This window comes from Anabrus simplex, chromosome 1 (genome assembly GCF_040414725.1).
Source record: "Anabrus simplex isolate iqAnaSimp1 chromosome 1, ASM4041472v1, whole genome shotgun sequence".
Classification (NCBI taxonomy): domain Eukaryota; kingdom Metazoa; phylum Arthropoda; class Insecta; order Orthoptera; family Tettigoniidae; genus Anabrus; species Anabrus simplex.
Window position 1 is genome coordinate 674,971,429 of NC_090265.1, and position 23,134 is coordinate 674,994,562.

Consider the following 23,134-nt stretch of genomic DNA (forward strand, 5'->3'; position numbering starts at 1 on the left):
AGTAAATATAAAGTGAATCCCTCCCGGTTGATGTATGTGACAGCCCTCTGACGATCGGGACACGTAATTCTGATATGTATGTAGTCGAAGTGACCTATAATTCAATGGAAATTACCCCATGTATATAATATCGGTTGCCAAGAATTGTATTCAAGCTGACAGTTACCGGACTGTCATTTTGTCAGGGTCAAGAAACAAGTCTCTCTCGAAAAGCGAAATCTTATTTTAAGATCTATCTCCCCGTCTATGTCAAACGAATTGCTGCGATTTAGCAGCGGGCGACCCACAGAGAGGCCGTCGGACTAACCTTTCTTCCCGGAATCGTCTCAACATGATAATATAAATTACAAATTTCATGGTAGGCTACATAACCTCTGATTGTGATTCACTCCTCTCATTTGAGGTTAAACAGTGCTCTCGGCAGTGTTTAAATATGACCGGTTGAACATCGATTTTAGACACTGTCTAAGTGATAAATAACGTCTCTGCAATGCGGCAGCCATACTTAGGCATCGTTTAACCGTAGACATCGTCTAAATACCGTTTCTGCAATCGGCCCAAAATGTCTGCTTGACTTGTATAACCCAACTTATGCACGTTGCCTAGCAACAGTGAACCTATGCATTTAATCCCGATGACAGTACGTTGGATTGTCATATCCCAACACACGTATTCCGCCAGTTTTTCGTTCATAGCTCACCAACGAAAGTGAAAATTAAAAATCCAGACCCCTTCCATGTACCTACGTTAAACATTTCAGACCTCTGTGTCCCGTAGATTTGGCTGGGCAACGCACACAGACAGACAGATAGACAGACACTTAATTTTATTATTATACATACACTATTATTGGAAATGCCCACAAATGTGCAGAGTATAACATAAAGGATTTAAATATTATTTCTACTAATATTTAGTTTTGCATTCGCTTATGACTTTTGTACGCTGTATACAAGGCTTGATGTGATAACAATTACACAATTTTTCAGACAGTCGCATATGCAAGTCGTCACAGACAGTCTCGTTAGTGTCTCATCTCGAAGTTTGCTGACGTCGAGGTCCTATCGATCACCGCACACGTGCTGTAGAACTCAGGCCAGATTTCTAGGCGGCGGTCCCTTAAACTTTGTAATTCTTGTTCTGCTGCTATGGTGAATGGGAGCACGAAGGTTGTTTTCAAATCCTCCAGCAGAAAAGTCTCTCTAGCTAGCACACATGTTAGGCGAGATCTTGTTGATTTGGGTACACCCAAAGCTTTTTTTTTTAAATTTTTTTTTTTTTTTTTAGGAAGCATGCTTTAACTCTTTCCAAGGTAGCTAGGATTTCCTGGTGAGGTGAGGCCATAGGCCTATATCAATGCCGTAGGTTAGGTTAGGAATAATCTTTGCTAGGAATAAGGTTATTGCGGTTTCCAAGCTGAGTGCTTGTATATGCTTGGTATTATTTATTGCTAGGATAGCTTGTGCAGCTCTTTCTGTTATGTGTTTTGTAAAATATTTGCCGCTAGGTTGTACCGTGATCCCTAAGTATTTCAAATCGTTGACTGTTTTGAGTTTGCTATTGGAGATGGCAATTTCTGTTCCGTTAGATATTTTGCCTCCATTTCTGAAGACCATCATTTCCGTTCTTGTCTTGTTAATGTAGAATTTGTTGCTTTGGCACCATTTTACAATGATATCTATGACGCACTGTAATTTGTGCAGATTAGTGGAGCTGAGTACTTTGTCGTCTGCATATGCAAAAATCTGAAGACATTCACATTATAGATAGGCCTACACTGCCTATTTGTATTACTCGACAGTAGCAATATATTGAACACGAACAACATGGGTTACTTATTACAGTATCTTAAATATGTGTGTGTAAAATGTGAATTCCGTAATATCACTGCTCCTTGTTCACTCTACAGACGGGTGTGTAAATATGATTACGTTTACAGGTATTGTTTATTCAACCACCAATCTTTATTACTTGGGAGTATTACATGATTGTCCGACTCGTTGGCCGAATGGTCAGCGAAATGGCCTTCGGTTCAGAGGGTCCCGGGTTCGATTCCGGCCGGGTCGGGGATTTTAATCGCATCTGATTAATTCTTCTGGCTCGGGGACTGGGTGTATGTGTCCGTCTCAACACTCTCCTCATCACATTCAGACAACATACCACACTACCAGCCACCATAGAAACACGCAATAGTGATTATATCCCTCCATATAGGGTTGTATTCAGGAAGGGCATCCGGCCGTAAAACAGGACCAAATCCACATGTCCGACGCAGTTCGCATCAGTGACCCCACATGTGTGTGGAGAAAGCTGTAGGAAAAGAAGTGGTACATGATTGTTTCGATAGATTGACCAATGTTGAAAGCCGAAGCTGTTGAGTTTGCCAAAGTATCAAAATAAACCTATGAACTTTTATCTTGCCGAAGACTTTTATGTTGGTCAAATATACTTTCCATGTTCCTCACGCATACAATCAGCTGCAGGGCTCTTATTACATAGCCTAATTTGTTCAGGATCATTTGCGCGTTTTTCATACATTGCCGATAGTAAAAACTTAACATATCGCACCTTGGGAAGAAGAGGACCGCAAACCCTCTCACCTTCTCCGCGCATCTCTTTCACCGCAACAAATCTCCTGGCCTGAGAGACGGCGTCACCGTCTAGGAGGCCCACCTCTCCCTTCCGGGGAGGAATGAAATTATATTTGTATTGTCCAACAGCTGTGCACTCTGACTGGCCAACCGAGCAGTGGAGGGGTGGCCACGGCTCTATCGTAGACAAGAGTCTAGCCCCTGCGATCTAACTGTGGCTCCACCATGCCGAATACTTCCGAACAAACCCGAGAGTTATCGAGATGTAAGTAAGGCACTAACGCCGGCTACTCCCGCCGGCTACTCCTCATGTTACGGCGGTCAGTTCAAATTGTTTAAGTTCTCACTCGTCAACAAGCTACTGTGACAAATACCACAAAATAACAAATATCACAAAAAGCAGGCTCAAACACAGGCAATAAATTTTAAAATGACCATACAAACATACCTGGTGAATTTGACGATGCTGCTTCCTGGGCTTCTAATTTTTCACATCGGTGTCCTTGGTTCGGTCACAAAAGTTTCTTTCGATAGTCTGTACACGTAACATTTTTTAAATTATAATGCTGCTAATTACAGTAGGCCTTAACTCGAAAATAAAACACTTATCTTACAACAATCCACGCTACACACTACAAGTTATTACACTATATACACGAGACTGGGGACAGTCAGTTTCCCTGAAGTAAGGAAACAGCGATATTCTGTGCCTCTGTGCCGTCAGGTTTCCTCATAGCTGAGCACTTCTTTTCTTTTTTCCTTTTAGTGGAAAACAATCTCCTCTGTGGCACTATGCATCTTTTGCTTGACAGAGGTACCGATTTCTCTCTCCTCAAGGGTTCGCAGCTTTCATTACAACGAACAGCAGCTATGGTCGCTTTTAGTGATGTCATATGGCGTTTAAGAACTGTGATTTCACTTTCTGATCGTATTCCTCTAATTAACTGAGTGAACTCTTCTGTTAGTTTCTCTTTTTCAGTCTCCAAAGTTAGAGTAGATTGCTTATTTCCCTTCTTCGCGAGCTCTTCTATAATATTGTCCTTCTCAGTGGCACAGTGTTCATCTGTATGTATGAATAAGTCATCCTCACTGTTTTTGTCGCCATTATCATCATGCAGCGAACTGAACACTTCATTCCGGCTCCTTCCAAGCAAGCAAATGCTATGGATATGCTTGCACATATTCCATTTTATGCTGGAATCAACACAGGTGCAAGTGTATTGATGAATGCAGGCACTGCATTCCTCGCAAACTAATTTGCAATTGCAGTTACAAATATTTTCCTGCACGAAATAGGTCTCCTTGACATCGGAAGATGAAGGAATTATCCAGCCATTTGCTTCTTTAATTATCAGACCTGAATTTACCTGCAAACCTGCTTTGTGTCTGCTTCTAAGATCTTTAAGTTTACTCGTTACTTTTCCTTTTGTAAGTACCACCAACCGATCAAACAACTTATCTCTTACGAAGGTCATCAAAGCATGAATTGCTTTATCTAGTCGCTTGACATTTTTACCATGTAAATATATATATTTTAGTGTCCTATGCATTCTTTCGATGTGCATATTAGTGTTCAGGCCACTGTTTATTCTGTAACAATAAGCCCATGACTTTACATTTTTCAGATAATTTTCCCGAAAATATATGGCAAATTCAATTGTGTCAGGATCCTCATTAAGTTGTTTCATTACAGCTGGAACCATGATTTCAAATGCTGTGATATCTCTTTCCTGCATTAAGGTCTTAATAAGTTTATATACCTCAGCCTGCTTCTCCTTTCCTTTCGCTTTTGAAATGTTCTTCCTCCAAGCCCTGTCTACATGCCAGGAACAGAAGAGTCGCATTTCTGGTTGCTCCATTGTTGAAATCCAGGCCGTGAAGAAAGATTCTGCCATATCAGACATAAAAACTTTAGGAGTTAATTTTCCAACCTCTTCTCTTACATACTCAAAAAATATAGAAAGGACATATTGATCACTTCTATTAGATATGAGAAAACCACACGGGAACCCCTGTCTCATATCGTCTAGAACAAGAAGTGTGGTCAGTTCGAAACCGTAACTATTCATTCCATGAGTCCCATCGACACAAATACAGTCGCTTCCATACTTCTTCAAGATTTCTCGCTGGGCACTGTTCATGATAATTAATACAAAATCACTTGCCATTAATCCTGGGTGTTTTTCATTCACTGTGTCTTGGGGTTTATAATACAGAACACATGGATTATCACTAGAATTTACTTCATTTACCCAAGCTTCAACGCTAGTACCGTCATCACTGTGTCTCACGGACGAGGAAGATAAGTTGAAGCAGTGTTCAATGTTGTACAAGTCTTTCTTTGTTAAGAGGTGAATCCGATCTAGTTTAGAGTCCGAAAGTAAGTCGCGGACCTTGTCTAGTATGGCATCAAACGAAATTTTGTTGGCGATGTCTGTAGCCAAGCTTCTTTTTTCCATTTCTGTTAGACTCAGGTGAGCTACATCATTTTCATGCCCTACGTGTGTTGGTATATAATCAACTCTACAGGTTCCATCCTCAAACTCAAGTACCTGCATACCTGAAGGGCAGTTTCCATTTATTTTGTTGCTTCCTTGAGTTTTAATATGTCTAATCCCTGTACTTTCAGAATAGTAATGTCCCGAACGATGGTACGTATAGTAATGTCTAGCAACATTGTCAGCGCCACGGTGCGAACCACGCTTTTTAACATATTTAGCCAAGGATTTCTTTTCAGTTTCTTCCTTCCACTGTAGAAAATCTTGCAATGTACGAAACTCGTTACGTTCCAGCTTAACGGAAATACAATGTTCTGATTCTAAGTGTTCATGAAAACTTTTCTTCACAGCGGTTGTAAAACTGCACAATGCACACTGTAACCTCTTCTCATTAAGATAAACAGCCCCGTGAAATTGCCGTTCATGCTGTTTAAAAACGTACTGGTTATTGAACTGTTTGTCGCAACTTTCACACTTATAAGCATATGTTTTCTTGCTGTTTTTAAGGGGAGCTATATCACCTAATTTGTCTGGATGTACTTTTGACACGTGTTTCCTAAGATTTTTGTTATAATCGTAGCTGTTTCCACATTCCGAACAGATATATGATTTTGGCATTTTAAAAATGATAGTACGAACCGTATAACTTAAGACACGTACATCACCAGTTAAAGATAATTTCTTCTACCGCTACAAACCGACCGTATAACTTACGACACATATATCACCTGTTAAAGATAATTCATTCTACCACTACAAACCAGTTAAGAAAGGCGCCAGGCAACACAGAAGACACTAAACGCCAGCTGGAATTCCAAAGGGAGGCGGGTCATTTACCTCCACCCCCTGGCAAGTGCATTCGATAACTCTCGGGTTTGTTCGGAAGTATTCGGCGTGGTGGAGCCATAGTTAGATCGCAGGGGTTAGACTCTTGTCTATCGTAGCTCTACGCCTTTGTATTCGGGAGACGGAGAGGGACTGATTCCCAACGTCGGCTGTACTGAGAATGGCTTTCCATTCTCCTGCACGTAAGGCGAATTCCGGGACAGTTCCTAGTATAGGCCACGGTCGCCAACACCATCTTCTTCTCCCATACAAATCTCCTGGCCTGAGTGACGGTGACACCACCTATGAAGCCCGCCCCCTCCCCCTTCAGAGAAGGAATGAAACGAAAGGAAACAACGATTTTCTCTTTATTTTTGCTAAACACGTTATTCATTCTGTAGTATCATTATTTTTTGTCCCTTTCCTTGTAAACAGGTGTCCAGTCCTCGCGGTGAAGTACGACACAACAGCAAAAGCTACACTGTTGTCAAGTCTAACCTTCCGACCTTCAACTATAGTAATCGCCACGTAAGGCAATACCCCAGAAAGTAAATATCGCCGCCCGATGCTCTTCTTTTCTCTTTTTTGTAATGGCTGATCACTGCTGCCAACCTGCCTGGTTACATATTAAAATCACCAGACATAACCATAACAAGCTAACCTCAATGTAAACACCGATAATGAATGTTTCCCTACCCTAGTAAATGATAAAAGTTAAGATGAAATAAATTATCTTGATTCATAATTAAGTCGATTTCCACGCTCAATGAGGAATTAAGGAAATAAACACACTTTCTCACTCAAATTTATATTACATATATCTGTCTTTATTTTGATACACAGTAGGCGAACTATAACCATATTCTTGAAAAGAGGGGCGTGTTAAACGATGCAATTTATTTAATAAATCTTTGCAGTGTGATTTTCGAAATTTCCAGACATCGAATGACTTCCCTTTCTTTTGCGCGAGTTAAGGCGCTGGCCTTCTAACCCCAACTTGGCAGGTTCGATCCTGGCTCAGTCCGGTGGTATTTGAAGGTGCTCAAATACGACAGCCCCGTGTCGGTAGATTTACTGGCACGTAAGAGAACTCCCGCGGGACTAAATTCCGGCACCTCGGCGTCTCCGAAGACCTTAAAAAGTAGTTAGTGGGACGTAAAACAAATAACATTATTATTATTCAATATTATTATTATCTTTTGCGCGAACATTTCTTTCTCTCTTCAGTACCGGTAACCAGTAAGGAGAGAGATTATTGGGCATATTTTCAGCTTGCAGGCTGGTTATATCTTCAAGCTTATCAGGAAACATATAGGAATACTAATGTGCCAAGCTCCGTGAACGGAAATTAGGTCAGCTTTCAGGTTCACTGCGGATTTGAAAATAATAATGTTATAAGTTCTACTGCCAAAATTTCGTCCCGCAAGAGTTATTTCCTGTACCGGTAGATCTAGACACGAGACTGGCGTATTTGAGCACTTTCATCATTTCACACAACCTATGTTATTAAATGCATTATCAGAACATGCCACAACTCTACTTACCTGGTATTAGGCAAATAGATTTACAATCCCACAGAAAAAGAAAATATGCTTTAAATATTCTCGCAAATGTACCTAACGGCAATGCGGTGGCAACACGCAATTCACGCTAGAACAGTGATTGAACGTTGCCAACGTGCCAGATTAACGGTAAATGTAAGACGTCGTATCGGCAAGTAGGGTCCCTAAACTGTATGGTTACCGACACTGAAAAAGACCTGCAAAATACCCAACAGCAAGAAAAGTAACTATAAATCAATACCTTAATATTACAGGGGAGAAAGGGTAAGGTTGCACCCTTAGGGTTCGTCCTTACACGGAGAGGACTATAGAGTCGACCAAGAACAGGCTTGTCTGCGGGGTGAGGGAGGAGCCTGAACGGTGATAATGGGCTTAATACGGGAAGGTAGAGTGCAGGTAGGCATAAGAACAATTCGGCGGAGCCCGCAGAAACAACGCAAACTACTTAACAATGTACACCTTGGTATTTCTCCTACGTCTTACATTAATTATTCTTAGAGATAAATTCCAAAACATTTTACAAAATAATGAATTTTATTTCCGCCTCTGTGGTGTAGTGGTTAGTGTGATTAGATGCCACCCCCGAGGCCCGGGTTCGATTCCCGGCTCTGCCACGAAATTTGAAAAGTGGTACGAGGGCTGGAACGAGGTTCACTGAGCCTCGGAAGGTCAACTGAGTAGAGGTGGGTTCCATTCACACCTCAACCATCCTGGAAGTGGTTTTCCGTGGTTTCCCCACTTCTCCTGCAGGCAAATGCTGGGATGGTACCTAACTTAAGGCCACGGCCGCTTCCTTCCCTCTTCCTTGTCTATCCCTTCCAATCTTCCCATCCTCCCGCAAGGCCCCTGTTCAGCATACCGTCATGGTAAAAAGTATACGTACACCTTAAACGTTAAGCAATATTGTCGTTTGTAATTGACGCATTGCCCATAGGCTGCTAGAAATTTCACCACTTTCCTATATTTCGGTATTTCACGAAACATGACTATGAATATGTACCGGAAATAACAATAGTACTTTGGAAATGTTTGTTTTAACAAGCATATCATCCAATAATTTCGAAATAGAGATGCATAAAAAGTATTCGTACAGGTGTAAAATCTTCAGATCAAAAACCTTGATGACATCACTTGCAACGCAGGTAAGCAGTAAAGGTCACGTCTTTTACCAAATCAGTTGTGCTTCAATCGTTGTAAACAACAAGTGATACAGTCTTTCAGTAAGATGGGCCGCAAAATGAAACAACAGAAGAAGGGAGAATGATTATAATTCGGGCTCATAATTCCTGTAAATCTCTCTCGGAAATATCTAAATTTGTGAAGAGACCAAGATCTACAATCCAGGGAATTATTGACAGGTATGGTGAGAGAAAATCTTTCAAAAATGCACGCAGATGTGGACGTCCATGCACACTAGACGAACGAACTGAAAGACTAAACTTCAGGAAACTTAAGAAAAATCCTAGAATCAGTGCTGCAAAACTGAGGTCTGAACTAGGAAATGATTTAAAACTTCATATCTGTGCTTCCACAATTCAAAAGGTTTTATATACGAATGACTATCATTGTAGAAATGCCAGGCGAAAACCTTTAATTACCCCCAGCGAATAGGAAGAAAAGACTACAATATGCTACAGACTACAAACATGCTTCTCTAGAATTATGGTATCCAGTTATATTTACGGATGAAAGAATAATTCACAATTTTTCAAGAACATTGCAAAAAGGGGCGGAGGAAAAAGAACACAGAACTCGAAGAAAAAAATCGGCTTCCTTCAGTGAAGCATGGTGGAGGTTGTTTAATGGTTTGAGGGTGCATGAGCTCAGCTAAAGTAGGTTCCTTAGAATTCATAGATGGAAAGGTAGACCGTAAATATTGTATTGAAGTTTTGAAGAAAAGTCTAGTATCTAGTGCCGAAAAAATGGGACTTCTGGGTGATTATGTAATCATGCAGGATAATGATCCAAACCATACGGCCCTGGATACACGACTGTGGATTTTATAAAACACACCCACATATATGATAACTCCCCCCTCCCCAATCCCCGAATCTGAATACGATTGAAGATGTACGGGCTTATCGTAAAGAGAGACTGGGCACAAGAAATATTTCATCAAAGCCAGCTTTGAAAATGGCTCTCTTGGAAGAATGGGGTAAGATTGACCCCACCTTCACCCCCAAACTAGTTCATTCAATGCCTAGGCGGCTTGAGGCCATTGTAAAATCAAAAGGATTGCCAACAAATACTAAATATGCACTAAAATCAGTGGGGAATGAAAGTAAAACCGGACTGTACGAATACTTTTTATGAGTATGAAATCAAGGCATTTTCATTTATTTATTTATGTATTAATGGCAGGGACGTCCATCAATTGTATGTTTTGTGGTGTATATGTCTTTACATAGTGTACAGAAAGCTAACCTATTTATGTTATACAACGTACATGGCAATAAGTGTACTAAATAAAGTTTTCTTTGTTTCGGTATTAAGTGTACGAATACTTTTTCCTATGTCTGTAGCAGGCCGCCTGGGTGAGGCACTGGTCATCCTCCCCAGTTGTATCCCCGACCCAATGTCTCACGCTCCAGGACACTGCCCTTGAGTCGGTAGAGGTGCGATCCCTCGCTAAGTCCGAGGGAAAAGCCAACCCTGGAGGGTAAACAGATTAAGATAGATAGAATGAATTTTATATATACATTTCCATTTATTTTTTATTATTATTGTTAACAAATACATCGCAAATGGGAAATATTCCGGTGGCAATGGTCACTTACAGTAGTGTAATAATATTAACATAATTACCCAACAAACAAACAAACAAACAAACAAACAAACAAACAAACAAACAAACAAACAAACAAACAAACAAACAAACAAACAAACAACAAGAGTATAACAAACAATTCCATGGAAAGAAAATATTACAAGAAATACTACTAGTTTAACATTCTAAATCCAGCATCATTATATACAAGTTCACACACAACCTAAGTACTTAACACTACGGCTTACAATACTATAGGTTGAACTTACTACTAGCTTAACACTACAAGTGATAATAAAATAAAGTTAAAAACATAACTACCCAACAACTACAACAACACGAGTACAGACATCAATTCCATGGGGAAAGAAAATTGCAAGAAATATAAGAAATACTGTATTTACTCCTGTATTTACAGACTGCCATTTAAACAAGGTAAATCAAATCAAATTTTATCTACACACTTCTATTAACTGAAGAAAATTATAAGGAAGATATGGTCAACAGTATAATTAGTGCGACATTTCACTACTGTAGAGGTGGTGTCTCAGGATCTTGATGGAGCCCCGGAGGACGAGAGTAACGTTTCGGGGACAAAGTGACAAGCTACTGTACGAAGAGCTCTGACCATTATCCCTATTATTTCAATAACAGTTTAAAGTGTAATTATAAGATGATAGTACCATTTGTAGTTTGATCAAATTGTTAAATACATCTTCATGCTTTGAGATTTGAGCGGATTTTCTCATTTTAGACCATCTGTATCATGGAGTGATAGGTCCGACTCGTTGGCTGAACGGTCACCGTACTGGCCTTCGGTTCAGAGGGTCCCGGGTTCGATTCCCGACCGGGTCGGGGATTTTAACCTTAATTGGTTAATTCCAATGGCACGGGGGCTGGGTGTATGTGTTGTCTTCATCATCATTTCATCCTCATCACGACGCGCAGGTCACCTACGGGTGTCAAATAGAAAGATCTGCACCTGGCGAGCCGAACCCTTCCTGGGATATCCCGGCACTAAAAGCCATACGACATTTCATTTCATGGAGTGATAGCATTCATATATTGTTTATTAGTTATCGAAAATGTCGTTTGTGATTAGTCAAACAGTGCCAGTGGGGTTTGGTTTCGGTTTGGATTCACATAATTCCTTCGAATATATCGATTCAATTTAGTTGACTGCAGTTCCCCCGTTTGTTTGAGTTTCGCTATGTGCATCGTGATTGCAGTAGCTGTTAGCCTATTATTGTGCGAGTATAAATGCCACTGTAATGCAGTCTATAATAATAAAAGGAAGTGTTAGTCTTTTTGTGTGTGTTTTGCGTGTGCGCAATGCCCTGCAAAATCTACAGCATGCAGAGATCTGAAATTTTGAACATAGGTAGATGAAAGGGGGCCCGAATGCACCTCGAAGCCGGAATTTTCATTTTCGCTTTCGTAGGTAGGTTATGAACGAAAAACCATCGGAAAACATGTACTGGGATATGACAATCCAACGTGCTGTCACCAAGATTAAATGCATAGAGTCACTGTCGCTAGGCAACGTGCGTAAGATAGGTAGAGAACACAGTTCAAGGAGCCATTTTACGTCCATGGCGTAGGAAGCCGTTTATGGTCTTATATGGTGTGAGGGCATATGACGCTGTTGATGGTGATTTGTCCGTCGGATGAGGACGTAAAGTCTTGAGCTATTCGAGAGGAGTGGGCTATGTGCCGACGCAGGGTTTCATCCTCTTCATTCTTACTAACATATATCTTGTCATTCATTTCATCTCATTAACTCATCTGTTAGGTTGACGTTATGAAAGTCATCCGGTCGTAAAAACTCGCGGTTGAATGTATCAACGACTATCCTCAGGAATATGAATCCTGCTTCCCTCTGCAACGGAACACGACTCCCAGTCTGGAAACTGATGTTGAATATTATTGAAGCCACTCTCATAACTGGACATTCCGCGAGCGAAGAAATATTCATTCCCCGGATTCACATAATACCGGCCCCCGGGTGTAGGGGTAGCGTGCCTTTCTCTCGCCGGGAGGCTCCGGGCTCGATTCCCGGCCAGGTCAGGGATTTTTCGTGATTTTTACGTGATTAGAACTGAGGAGTTATCTGACGGTGATATGGCGGCCCCGGTCTCGAAAGCCCAGAAAAACGGCCGAGAGGATGCGTCGTGCTGACCACACGACCCCTCGTAATTTGCAGGCCTTCGGGCTGAGCAGCCGTCGCTGGGCAGGCCAAGGCCCTTTCAAGGGCGTTAAGTGCCGTGGGGTTTGGTTTCGGTTTGGATTCACATAATTCCTTCGAATATATCGATTCAATTTAGTTGACTGCAGTTTATTTGAGTTTCGCTATGTGCATCGACAAGGCACAAGGACGATCGCTTAAAGTTGTAGGATTCCATCTTCGAAAACGGTGCTTTTGCTATCGTCAACTGTACGTGGATTGTTCAAGAGTTCGAAAGGCAAACACAATACAGTATACATCTTACCTCCAAATGGAAGGACATTAATATAGTTTATACTGAAGCTCTATATGGAAACAATATATTTTGTATTATATAACATGGTCTTTTACATTATTTTAATATTATCTGTACCATCCATCAACCCGGTATCTTAAGCATTGAAAGTAACAATATACTAAAAATAAAATAACGTATTTCATGCAATTTACGTGAGTTAAATAAATGTAATGTTTTTATTTGCTTTTAAATAAACAGTTTAGAAACATCTAACGGTTGAATTAATAAACGCGGACAAAGCCGCGGGCACATGCTAGTTAATAATTAAAATTATTGTAATAGTCCAAACCTTCAGTGGATAAAACTACTATATCTACTATTTTCAATAGCTGTGTAAATTTTAGCTTCAGCATTTACGTTTCGTGTTATTTTCTTCATTCCTGTATGCTTCATGTTTATCTGTTTAAAATGGAAATTAAATGTTAGTCGCACTAACACACTGAAGGCTTTCGGCGGCGCAAGGATGAGAGAGGGCTAGGATTGGGAAGGCAGTGGCCGTGACCTTAACTACGGTACAGCACGAGCATTTGCCTGGTGGGAAAATGTGGAACCATGGAAAAACATCTTCAGGCTGCCAATAGAGGAAGAGCGGCAGTGGTGGTGGTGATTATTGTTTTAAGAGGAAGTTCAACTGGCCAACCATCCTCTATTGACATTAATCAGATGGGAAAATGGAAGGGATCCGACACTCCGAAAAATGAAGGTATCGGCTAAATAAAGATAAGAGTCATGACGGGGTGAAAATGAAAGACTCCCTATGTTTCGTAAACCTAATACCTTCGGGGTCGGGAAAGAACTAGATTTAACCAAGAGAGGTTGGACAGGAAAGATAAAAGTGAACAGCCTAGCACAATTAAGCGGAAATATGCCAGGTATTAACTCAGAGCACCATGGTCACAACCCACGCTCACAAGTTGAGATCCCCTGGGCCCTTTTAGTCGCCTCTTACGAAAGGCAGGGGATACCGTGGGTATTATACTACCGGCCTCATCCACAGGGGAAGAATAGCGATGAGCACAGAGTTTGTTCAACTGGTATCCATCAGGGTGAAGATGTCAAGGGAGATCAAGTGGAACCTTGAGGGGAAGAATAGCTAAAGCCATGGTAAGGAAAGGTCTATCCGAAGAAGACTAGCAAGGTAGGAATATGTGCCTTCTGACAACAGGCGACTGCTGAAATTTGGAAACGCCTGCAAAAGTTTTTTTAAAGTACTTTACGTAGTAATGTTTTTATTGCGAGTATCCACAGGGAAGATGAATTATATTTTGATAATACTGTACTTGCAAATAATTCTGATAAAATACATCATCTTAAAAATTATCGATAATCACTATTAACACCTTGGTCAACCATAGTTTTTTTTCCGACCCCAATGGCTACAACTAGATTTGCGAGACCAAGGGAGTCTCATTTTTACGCCCTCCATTGGCTTCGCTTTTTTTGCTGTAAACGTCGATCTCAAAGGATTGGACCTGTTTCTCCCCAATGGCTCCAACTAGATTTGCGAGACCAAGGGAGTCTCATTTTCACGCCCTCCATTGGCTTCGCTTTCTTTTGCTGTTAACGTCGATCTCAAAGGATTGGACCTGTTTCTTTTTCTCTTCTCATTAAGAGTGAAGGGAGAGTGTTTTTTTTTTTTTTTGCTAGGGGCTTTACGTCGCACCGACACAGATAGGTCTTATGGCGACGATGAGATAGGAAAGGCCTAGAAGTTGGAAGGAAGCGGCCGTGGCCTTAATTAAGGTACAGCCCCAGCATTTGCCTGGTATGAAAATGGGAAACCACGGAAAATCATCTTCAGGGCTGCCGATAGTGGGATTCGAACCTACTATCTCCCGGATGCAAGCTCACAGCCGCGCGCCTCTACGCGCATGGCCAACTCGCCCGGTAGGGAGAGTGGTTATCTCGTTGTACTTCACATAAAATCAATAACCAACAAGGCCAAGTGTAATATTATCAGGTAGTAACCCGTGTACTGATAGTTTTAAACTGGCGAATATTGGTGTCGACCTTAATGGCAGCTCGTTTGAGTTTCTTAGTGTGAAGTTCCATATACACTGGCAGAAAATCAAAACACAAGAGGAAATTAGTTTGGAGGAATGCAATTTAGGTTAAGCAAATTGTCTAGGTAATATATTTATTTGATTTTTCCAAGTCACAAGTTCAAGTATGCACGAGAAAACATATGACTTGGTGGTATATTAATAATCGCTGTAGTCGCCACGATTTTTAATAGAAGCTTGCAAATTTGCATGCATTGTTTCATACAGGTGCCCTATGTCATATTCTGGGATGGAGTTCCGTGCCTGTTGCAGTTGGTCAGACAAATCAGCAATCGGTAATGCTGGTATTGGATGACACTGGATTTATCGTCCCATAATATCCCATACGTGCTCAATGGGTGAAAGGTCTGGTGATCTTGTAGGCCAAGGCAACTGGTCTACACTCTGTAAACCACGATGATTATTGTTTTAAGAGGAAGTACAACTAGGCAACCATCCTCTATATAACACTAATCAGAGAGAAAAATGGAAGGAATCCGAAACTTCAAAAAAATGAAGGTAGGCCTATCGGCCAAAGAAAGACAAGGGCCACGAAGGGCGTGAAAATGAAAGACTCCCTGGGCCTAGTGAACCTAATAACGTCGGGGTCGGAAAATAACAAGAGTTCTCCAAGGGAGATTGAATAAGTATGATAAAAGTGAGGAGCCTTGCACAAGTAAGTGGAAGCAATGCCAGGACTCAGCTAAAGGCCCCGTGTTCGCCAACCCACGCTCCCACGTTAAGAGTCCCTGGGCCACTTTAGTCGCCTCTTACGACGATGAGTGACAGCAGCGGTAGGAGGGCGAGCGTTATTATATTGGAAAACACCCCCTTGAAACTGAGAATGTATGGCAGCACAACCGGGTCAATCGCCAGTCTGACGTAAGCATCCGCTGCCAAGCTTCTTGGGATAACGACGAGAGTGCTCCTACTCTCAAAGGAAATCTCTCCCCAGACCATTACTCCTGGTGTAGGTCCACGTTGTGTCGACGCCGCAGAGAGCTTGGTTCCAAACGCTCACCTAGCCTCCTTCTTACTAACCTACGGACATCACTGGCACCAAGACAGAACGGCTCCCATCTGAGAACAGAACAGGTCTCCATTCCACCCTCTAGTGAGTTGAAGACGCAGATGGCAGTGATTCGGAGTTAGTGGCATGATCGCTACAGGACGTCCGGCTTGGAGATGTCCCTCAAGTAATCGATTTGTTACAGTTCACTTTGTCACTCTGGTGCCACCTGAAACTGTAATGCCTGCTGCATGTGCAGTACGATCTACCATAGCTATGCGGCGAATACGGCGATATTCCCTTTCCATAGCAGCACGTGTGCAGCCGGACTCCGGTCCTATTGAGACAGTACCTTCCTGTGACCATTCTTGCCAACACCGATGTGCTGTGGATACGTCCCTGCCAAGTCTTATTGCTCTTATTGCAATATCGCGCGAGGAACATTCACCTTCTCGTAGCGGTCGGACTCGTTCAAACTGAGTGAGTTGCTGATACTGCCTTCTTCATGTCCTTAAAGGCGTTTGACTCACGCCTACCTCACAACGTCAACAGCGGATGATGGCTAACGCTCACAGAATGTGGAACGCGCATTTAAAGCAAACTAGCATTGCAAGGTCATAGCGATGCTACTAATACCACTTTTCGTTGACTAGCGAGCAAATGTGAATAGGCGTCATATTTCATATGTGCTAACATGCATCCTGAATTTCGTTTATCTAGTACAACTTCTTCTTGGTGTTGGGATATCATTTTCCGCCTGTGTATGCGCTACTCAGGTTCAATCCAGTTAATGGTTTCCTCGGTGGATACGTGCTATAGTGTCGGACTTATAACTCAAGGTTTACGGATTCGATCCCGACTGAGGTAGTCAATTTTGCAACGACGGTCAAACATGTTGGCACCCCATATACTTATCGAAATTAATAGGCTAGATGACACCTCTTCATATGGTCAGAAACTCGGTAGCTGAGGTCATACAGTTATCATTAATATTATTATTGCTGTTATTGTTGTTGTTGTTGTTGTTATTATGATATAATGTTGACTTTACATCTGATCTCAGAGGATCGAATTAAGAAGGACAAGCCCACGTAGATGGCGTTAGTAGATCTAGACAAAGCATTCGATAATGTTGATTGGACCAAGCCATTTAAGATTCTGAAGGTGTTCGGGATCAGACACCGAGAACGAAGAATTATCTACAATCTGTGTAAAAATCAGTCTGCTGTGATAAGAATTGAGGGCTTTGAAACAAGCAGCAATCCTCAAAGTAGTGAGGCAAGGCTGTAATTTGTCCTCCTTCCTTTTCAATGTTTTATAGAACAGGCAGTAAAAGAAATTAAAAGAGGAATTTGGGAAGGGAAGTACAATACAAGGAGATTGCTATATTATCTGAGACTGCAGAAGATGGTATGGACAGAGTCTCGGAGATGAAAACAAGTAAGTCCAAAACAAAACTAATGGAGTGCAGTCGAACTAAGGTGATGCAGGTAATATTTTTTAGCTATTTGCTTTACGTCGCACCGACACAGATAGGTCTTATGGCGACGATGGGATAAGAAAGGCCTAGGAAGTGGAAGGAAGCGGCCGTGGCCTTAATTAAGGTACAGCCCCGGCATTTGCCTGGTATGAAAATGGGACACCACGGAAAACCATCTTCAGGGCTGTCGACAGTGGGGCTCGAACCCACTATCTCCCGATTACTGGATACTGGCCGCACTTAAGCGACTGCAGCTATCGAGCTCGGTGCAGGTAATATTAGATTAGGAAATGAAGTAGGTGGATATTATTACTTGGGTAGAAAAATAACTAACGATGGCAGGTGTAAGGACATAAAATGCAGACTAGCACAAGCACAAAAGGCCTGTCTTAAGAAAAGAAATTTGCTCACTTCGAACATTGATATAGGAATTCAAAAGATGTTTTTGAAGACTTTCGTCTGGAGCGTGGCATTGTACGATAGTGAAACATGGACAATAACTAGCTCAGAAAGGAAGAGAACGGAAGCTTTTGAAATGTGGTGTTACAGAAGAATGCTGAAGGTGAGATGGATAGATCGAATCACGAATGAAGAGATACTGAATCGAATTGGTGAGAGAAGATCGATTTGGCTAAATTTGACGAGAAGAAGAGAATGATAGAACACACCTTAAGACACCCAGGACTTGTTCAGTTGTTTCTTGAGGGAGGTGTAGGCGGTAAGAACAGAAGGGGCAGACCATGGTACCAATAATAATAATTTCGTGTGGCTATTTCTAGCCGAGCGCAGCCCTTGTAAGGCAGACCCTCCGATGAGGGTGGGCGGCATCTGCCATCTGTAGGTAACTGCGTGTTATTGTGGTGGAGGATAGTGTTTTGTGTGGTGTGTGAGTTGCAGGGATGTTGGGGACAGCACAAACACCCAGGCCCCGAGCCATTGGAATTAACCAATGAAGGTTAAAATCCCAGACCCGGCCGGGAATCGAACCCGGGACCCTCTGGATCGAAGGCCAGTACGCTGACCGTTCAGCCAACGAGTCGGACATGGTACCAATATGGCAAGCAGATTAGAGCCAATGTAAAATGCAGCAGTTATGTAGAAATGAAAATTTTAGCACAGGATAGGGTGGCATGGTGGGCTGCATCAAACCCGTCTTTGGACTGACGACTCAAACAACAACATAATCCATATAAACGGTTACTGGTAAACTCACTACATCACAAGGATGAAACTTAGGCTAAAAGACCTGGCAGCCAAGGAAGGTTTTGACCTTCGACTATTACAAGGAGGTGTTTGCTGTCGTTACCTTTTGAGATAAATTCAATACACAGTTCAAAAAATTAGGAGAACATGTTTTGTAATGTCTGGTATGTGAACGTAAATTTGGTGGATGGAGTTCTAATGGTCGTATAGCATACCTTGAGACCTTAGTTACTCTGGGTATGTCAAATAGAAGTTATACTCCATCTGTAGGCGTAGCCATTCATTAAACTGTCAGGTGACCCCTCAAAACAAAGTGAATAGCGGTGAGTCAGTGTGTCGTTGTGAGATACGCAGACTACTGCGGTCATATGTGCACGTTCTACGTAAACCAGCGCATCCCATGAGACATCCAGGAAGGATGGACTTTTCGTCGTGTTGCTGTGGATGTCAGTCTTTCCGTCAGTTATTCAACGCTTGTGGAATCGCTATAGTGAGACAGGCCAGTTTGCAAGGAGGGTTGGACAAGGTCGTGGACGCACGACAACCCCATAGGATGACCGATATCTGGTCATCTGTGCGTTGCGGCGTCGTTCAGCAACTGCCAGAGAACTGCAACAAGACCTGAGGAGGGTCACTGGAGATACGGTGTCTGACCAGACAGTAAGGAATGGGTTAAGAGAAGTGTCTTTACGACCCATTTAACGCAGCAACATTGCGCAGCTCGCCTTCTGTTTGCCCGTACCCACGTCAACTGGCAACTTCGCCAATAGAGACCTGTGTTGTTCACAGACGAGTCCATATTTCCCCAGACACAGCGTGATGGACGTCAATGTGTATGGAGACGCCGTGGTGAGCTGTACATGGCCAATGTTGTCCAGGAAGGCGACCGATTCGGACAAGGTTCTGTGATTGTGTCGGGTGGCATGAATATTGACGGCCGTACGGATCGTGTCGTCGTCCGTGGTAATCTTACCGCTGCGAGGTACATCGAACAGATACTGCTACAGCATGTGTTGGTTGCTGCATACGGTGTTGGCCCTGAACTCGTACTCATGCACAACAATGCCAGGGCTCATGTAGCGCGCATCACCAGAGCTGTCTTGCGAGAACTGGACATTCAAGAGATGGAATTGCCAGCAATGAGTCCCGACGTTAATCCCATCGAGCATGTGTGGGATAGGCTTGACAGAAGTGTTCGTGGGCGTCCTGTTCCACCACAGACTCTCCAAGACCTCGAACAAGCTCTCATTGTAGAATGGGACCTGATACCGCAACGTGACCTACGTCGACTTATATGGAGTATGCCCCGTAGGTGGCAAGCTGTGATAAATGCTCGTAGAGGACATACACCATACTAAAGCACTCCAACTGTGATAAAAATCCACCCTGGAGAACTGTTATCACTTTGTTTTCGCCCCTATTTGGACATTTCCGTTTGTGTTCTGAAAATGAACGCGAATCTATCGATGTTCTTTTGTATACTTCACCGGTAAAGAATAATGGTTTAGTTAGTAACACACCTGGGTGTGAGGTATTGTTTTGTGGAGCATGGCATACCTTCAAAAACATGTTCCCCTAATGTTTTTAAATTGTGTATATTAACTACGGTATTGCTATTCGTTATAACTGTAGAGCTTCCCTTTTTTTATATTGTAAATAAATTAGGTTTTCTTTATTTTTATACGTTGGCGGCCATTAGAGACCACAATAAGTAACATTACACATTTTTAGAAGCTTTCTTTGCAGCCCAGTATTGTTGTATTCTCTCTCTAGCAGCCTGTCTCCTTTCTGCTGTTCTTCTTCATAAAAGCCCTTGAAGTTATTGATCTGGTGTCGGTACTTGGTTATGTTAGAAAGGTCTTCGCGATTTAGTCCAGGTTCTTTCCTGACCTCCCTGAACCACTTATCAGATGTTTTAGGTCTACTATCGAGTATGGCAAAACATTTGTTAGTCAACCACTTGTCTTCCATTCTTAATAGGTGACCGTAGAAATTGAGTCATCGCTTCTCGATGGATTCCATCACTCGTTCGGTTTTCTGATAAAGTTTCTCTCGTCCTCTCAACCTGTGTTGTCCAGTTACGATCTTTGGGCCATTATCTTTCGAAGGATCTTCCTCTCAAACTTCGCAGCTTTTCTCAGACCAGTCTTTCCAGTAACTCGGAGGCATTCACTTCCATAAAGACATTCGGGTTTAATCACGTGTTATAATGTCTGAGTTTGGCTTACATTGAAATTGCCTTTTTCTAGTAAAGGTCGTGAGTTCCGCGAAACGCTGCGGCCATCCTATCTCGCCTACTGTTGTTAGCTTCTCTTTCATTAGATCCCATCTGCACAATCTCACCGAGATATTTAAAGCTGTTAACTCTTTCAATCTTACCATGCCTAGTCTTTAGGTGTTGGGGAGCTATGGGATTGTTAGGTATAGTTGGGGATAAAACATGACGGCCTCAGTTCCTAGAAGCGAGCTGGAAGGCAGTAGTCAATCACACCCTGCACCCTGCTGAGTTAACGAGTACTAAGTGATCCTTGTTTGTTTTGGAGAGGCTGCCAAATCACTTTCTTGCTCACTCTCTGTAGTATTTACCCTTTCTTCATGTAGAGTGCAGTAGCCGATTTGGCAACTCCGGCTGCAGTAGAGGTAGTAAATCCTATAAGTCGCTAATAGACACGGAGCTGCCGCTGAAAAGTAGTGGTGTGAGGCAAGGTCGTCATGATTTGTCCCCAACTATAAGTACTTTGGTTTTTCAAAGGAGATCCTGAGTCCAACTCTTTCAGCTTGTTGTTTCAAAAGATGTATCCAGCTGTATCTGTGTTTCTAGAAAGGATCGCTAAATCATCAGCACAAGCTAGACAGTTGATCTTGACACCGTTTTTTGAACCTCCAATGTATACTTGGTTCGGTAAACCTTTCTTGTTACCGGTCGAGTTGGCCATGCGGTTACAGGCGCGCGGCTGTGAGCTTGCATCCGGGAGATAGTGGGTTCGAATTCCACTGTCGGCAGCCCTGAAGACAGTTTTCCGTGGTTTCCCATTTTCACACCAGGCAAATGCTGGGGCTGTACCTTAATTAAGGCTACAACGGTTTGCTTCCAATATCTAGGCCTTTCCTATCCCATCGTCGCCATTAGATCTATCTGTGTCGGTGCGACGTAAAGCCACTAACAAAAAGAAACCTTCCTTGATAAGTTTTTTCCATTCACAGACGACCTTCTCTAATCCGCAATTAAAGAGATTATTATTATTTCTTTCTTTCTCTCTCTCTTTCTTTTTTTTCCTTCTTTCTTTCTTTCTTTCTTTCTTTCTTTATTCGTTTACCCTCCAGGGTTGTTTATTCCCACAGACTCAGCGAGGGATCCCACCTCTACCGCCTTAAGTGAAGTGTCCTGGAGCGTCAGACATTGGGTCGGGGATACACCTGCTGTGCTGAACAGGGCCCTTGTGGGGAGAGGGGAAGATTGGAAGGGATAAACAAGGAAGAGGGAAGGAAACGGCCGTGGCCTTAAGGTAGCTATCAGCCCGGCGTTTGCATTATTATTATTATTATTATTATTATTATTATTATTATTATTATTATTATTATTATTATTATTATTACGGAGTTATCCGTGGAAGACAGAGGTGAAAGAAGGTACGGGCTGGAATGGGTCTAACTACAAGTCTTAAAGATGAATTTATAATTTAAATAAAAGTTAATTTTCAACAGATAACAACGGTTAACAATTCTCACTAGGTGAAATAACAAAGAACAATCAGGTACAATGCAACTTTACAATTCTGGGCTACGAGCCCCAAAGTCTGAGCTCTCGGCTCACAACCACAAATTACCAAAGGGCAGAAAACCCCTTCATTACATGGAGCACTAGCTCCCAGCAATCAAAATGTCATGCCTCCCAGAGGCACCTTTCAAAATACCAGAAAGAGCTGACCCGCTCAAAATCTTTCAAGCCTAAAGAGGCCATACACGAACTTTACTACAAACTGCCCTCAAGGCACACTTATAAATAAACAGGGGTAACTAGTACCCAACCTACAGGGCCTTACAAAGAAAAATATGTGATAAATTATAAATGGCCCAAAACAAGGTGAAAGGAGGCGAAACTTGCACTCCTACATGAACGCTTGTAAAATACCTAAGTGGCGCTAGGCCAATTACACAGGGGCTAATCCCAAGCTAGGGAGGTGACTCGTACAGGGAAACTTTAACACTTTAAGAAAGAGAAGAAACGGTTATGAAAAAGTCACCTCAACTTCAAAATGAAGCGGAGCTCGAGAGGGTAAAGCACTCTCTATCCCCGCTTTACAGTTAAAGAGATTTTTAGTTTTTACATAGACTGAAAAGGAATTTACATATTAAGGAGATGGGTTACATATTAAAGGTTTCGAGCCTTCCCCGAGAGTTAGACTGCTGAGCTAGCAAGAAATAAAGATGTTAAAAGGCCATTACCTTGTTGCAGAACGGCTGTCCGAAGAAAAAGGCGCTTCCCGCCCCCTGCTACATGTTCACACACTAGCAAGATGTTATTCAAGTGGCCCCCGGAGACCATAAAATCAGCAGTTTTTATACCCTCGTGGAAAATTCGAGACCTTTCAGGAATGAGTAGCCACACCCACTCAATTTTTATTGGTTAACCGC

General features: G+C 42.2%; 1 protein-coding gene across 1 annotated transcript; it reads right to left on the reverse strand.

Moving 5' to 3' along the window:
• Positions 1 to 3,262: 3,262 nt before the first annotated feature.
• LOC137502839 (uncharacterized) lies at positions 3,263 to 4,732 on the reverse strand. Its single transcript, XM_068229956.1, has 2 exons — positions 4,010 to 4,732; positions 3,263 to 3,892 (listed from the first exon to the last, which is right to left on the reverse strand). The coding sequence occupies exons 1-2, from the start codon at positions 4,730 to 4,732 to the stop codon at positions 3,263 to 3,265; spliced, it is 1,353 nt and encodes a 450-aa protein (XP_068086057.1).
• Positions 4,733 to 23,134: the final 18,402 nt, after the last annotated feature.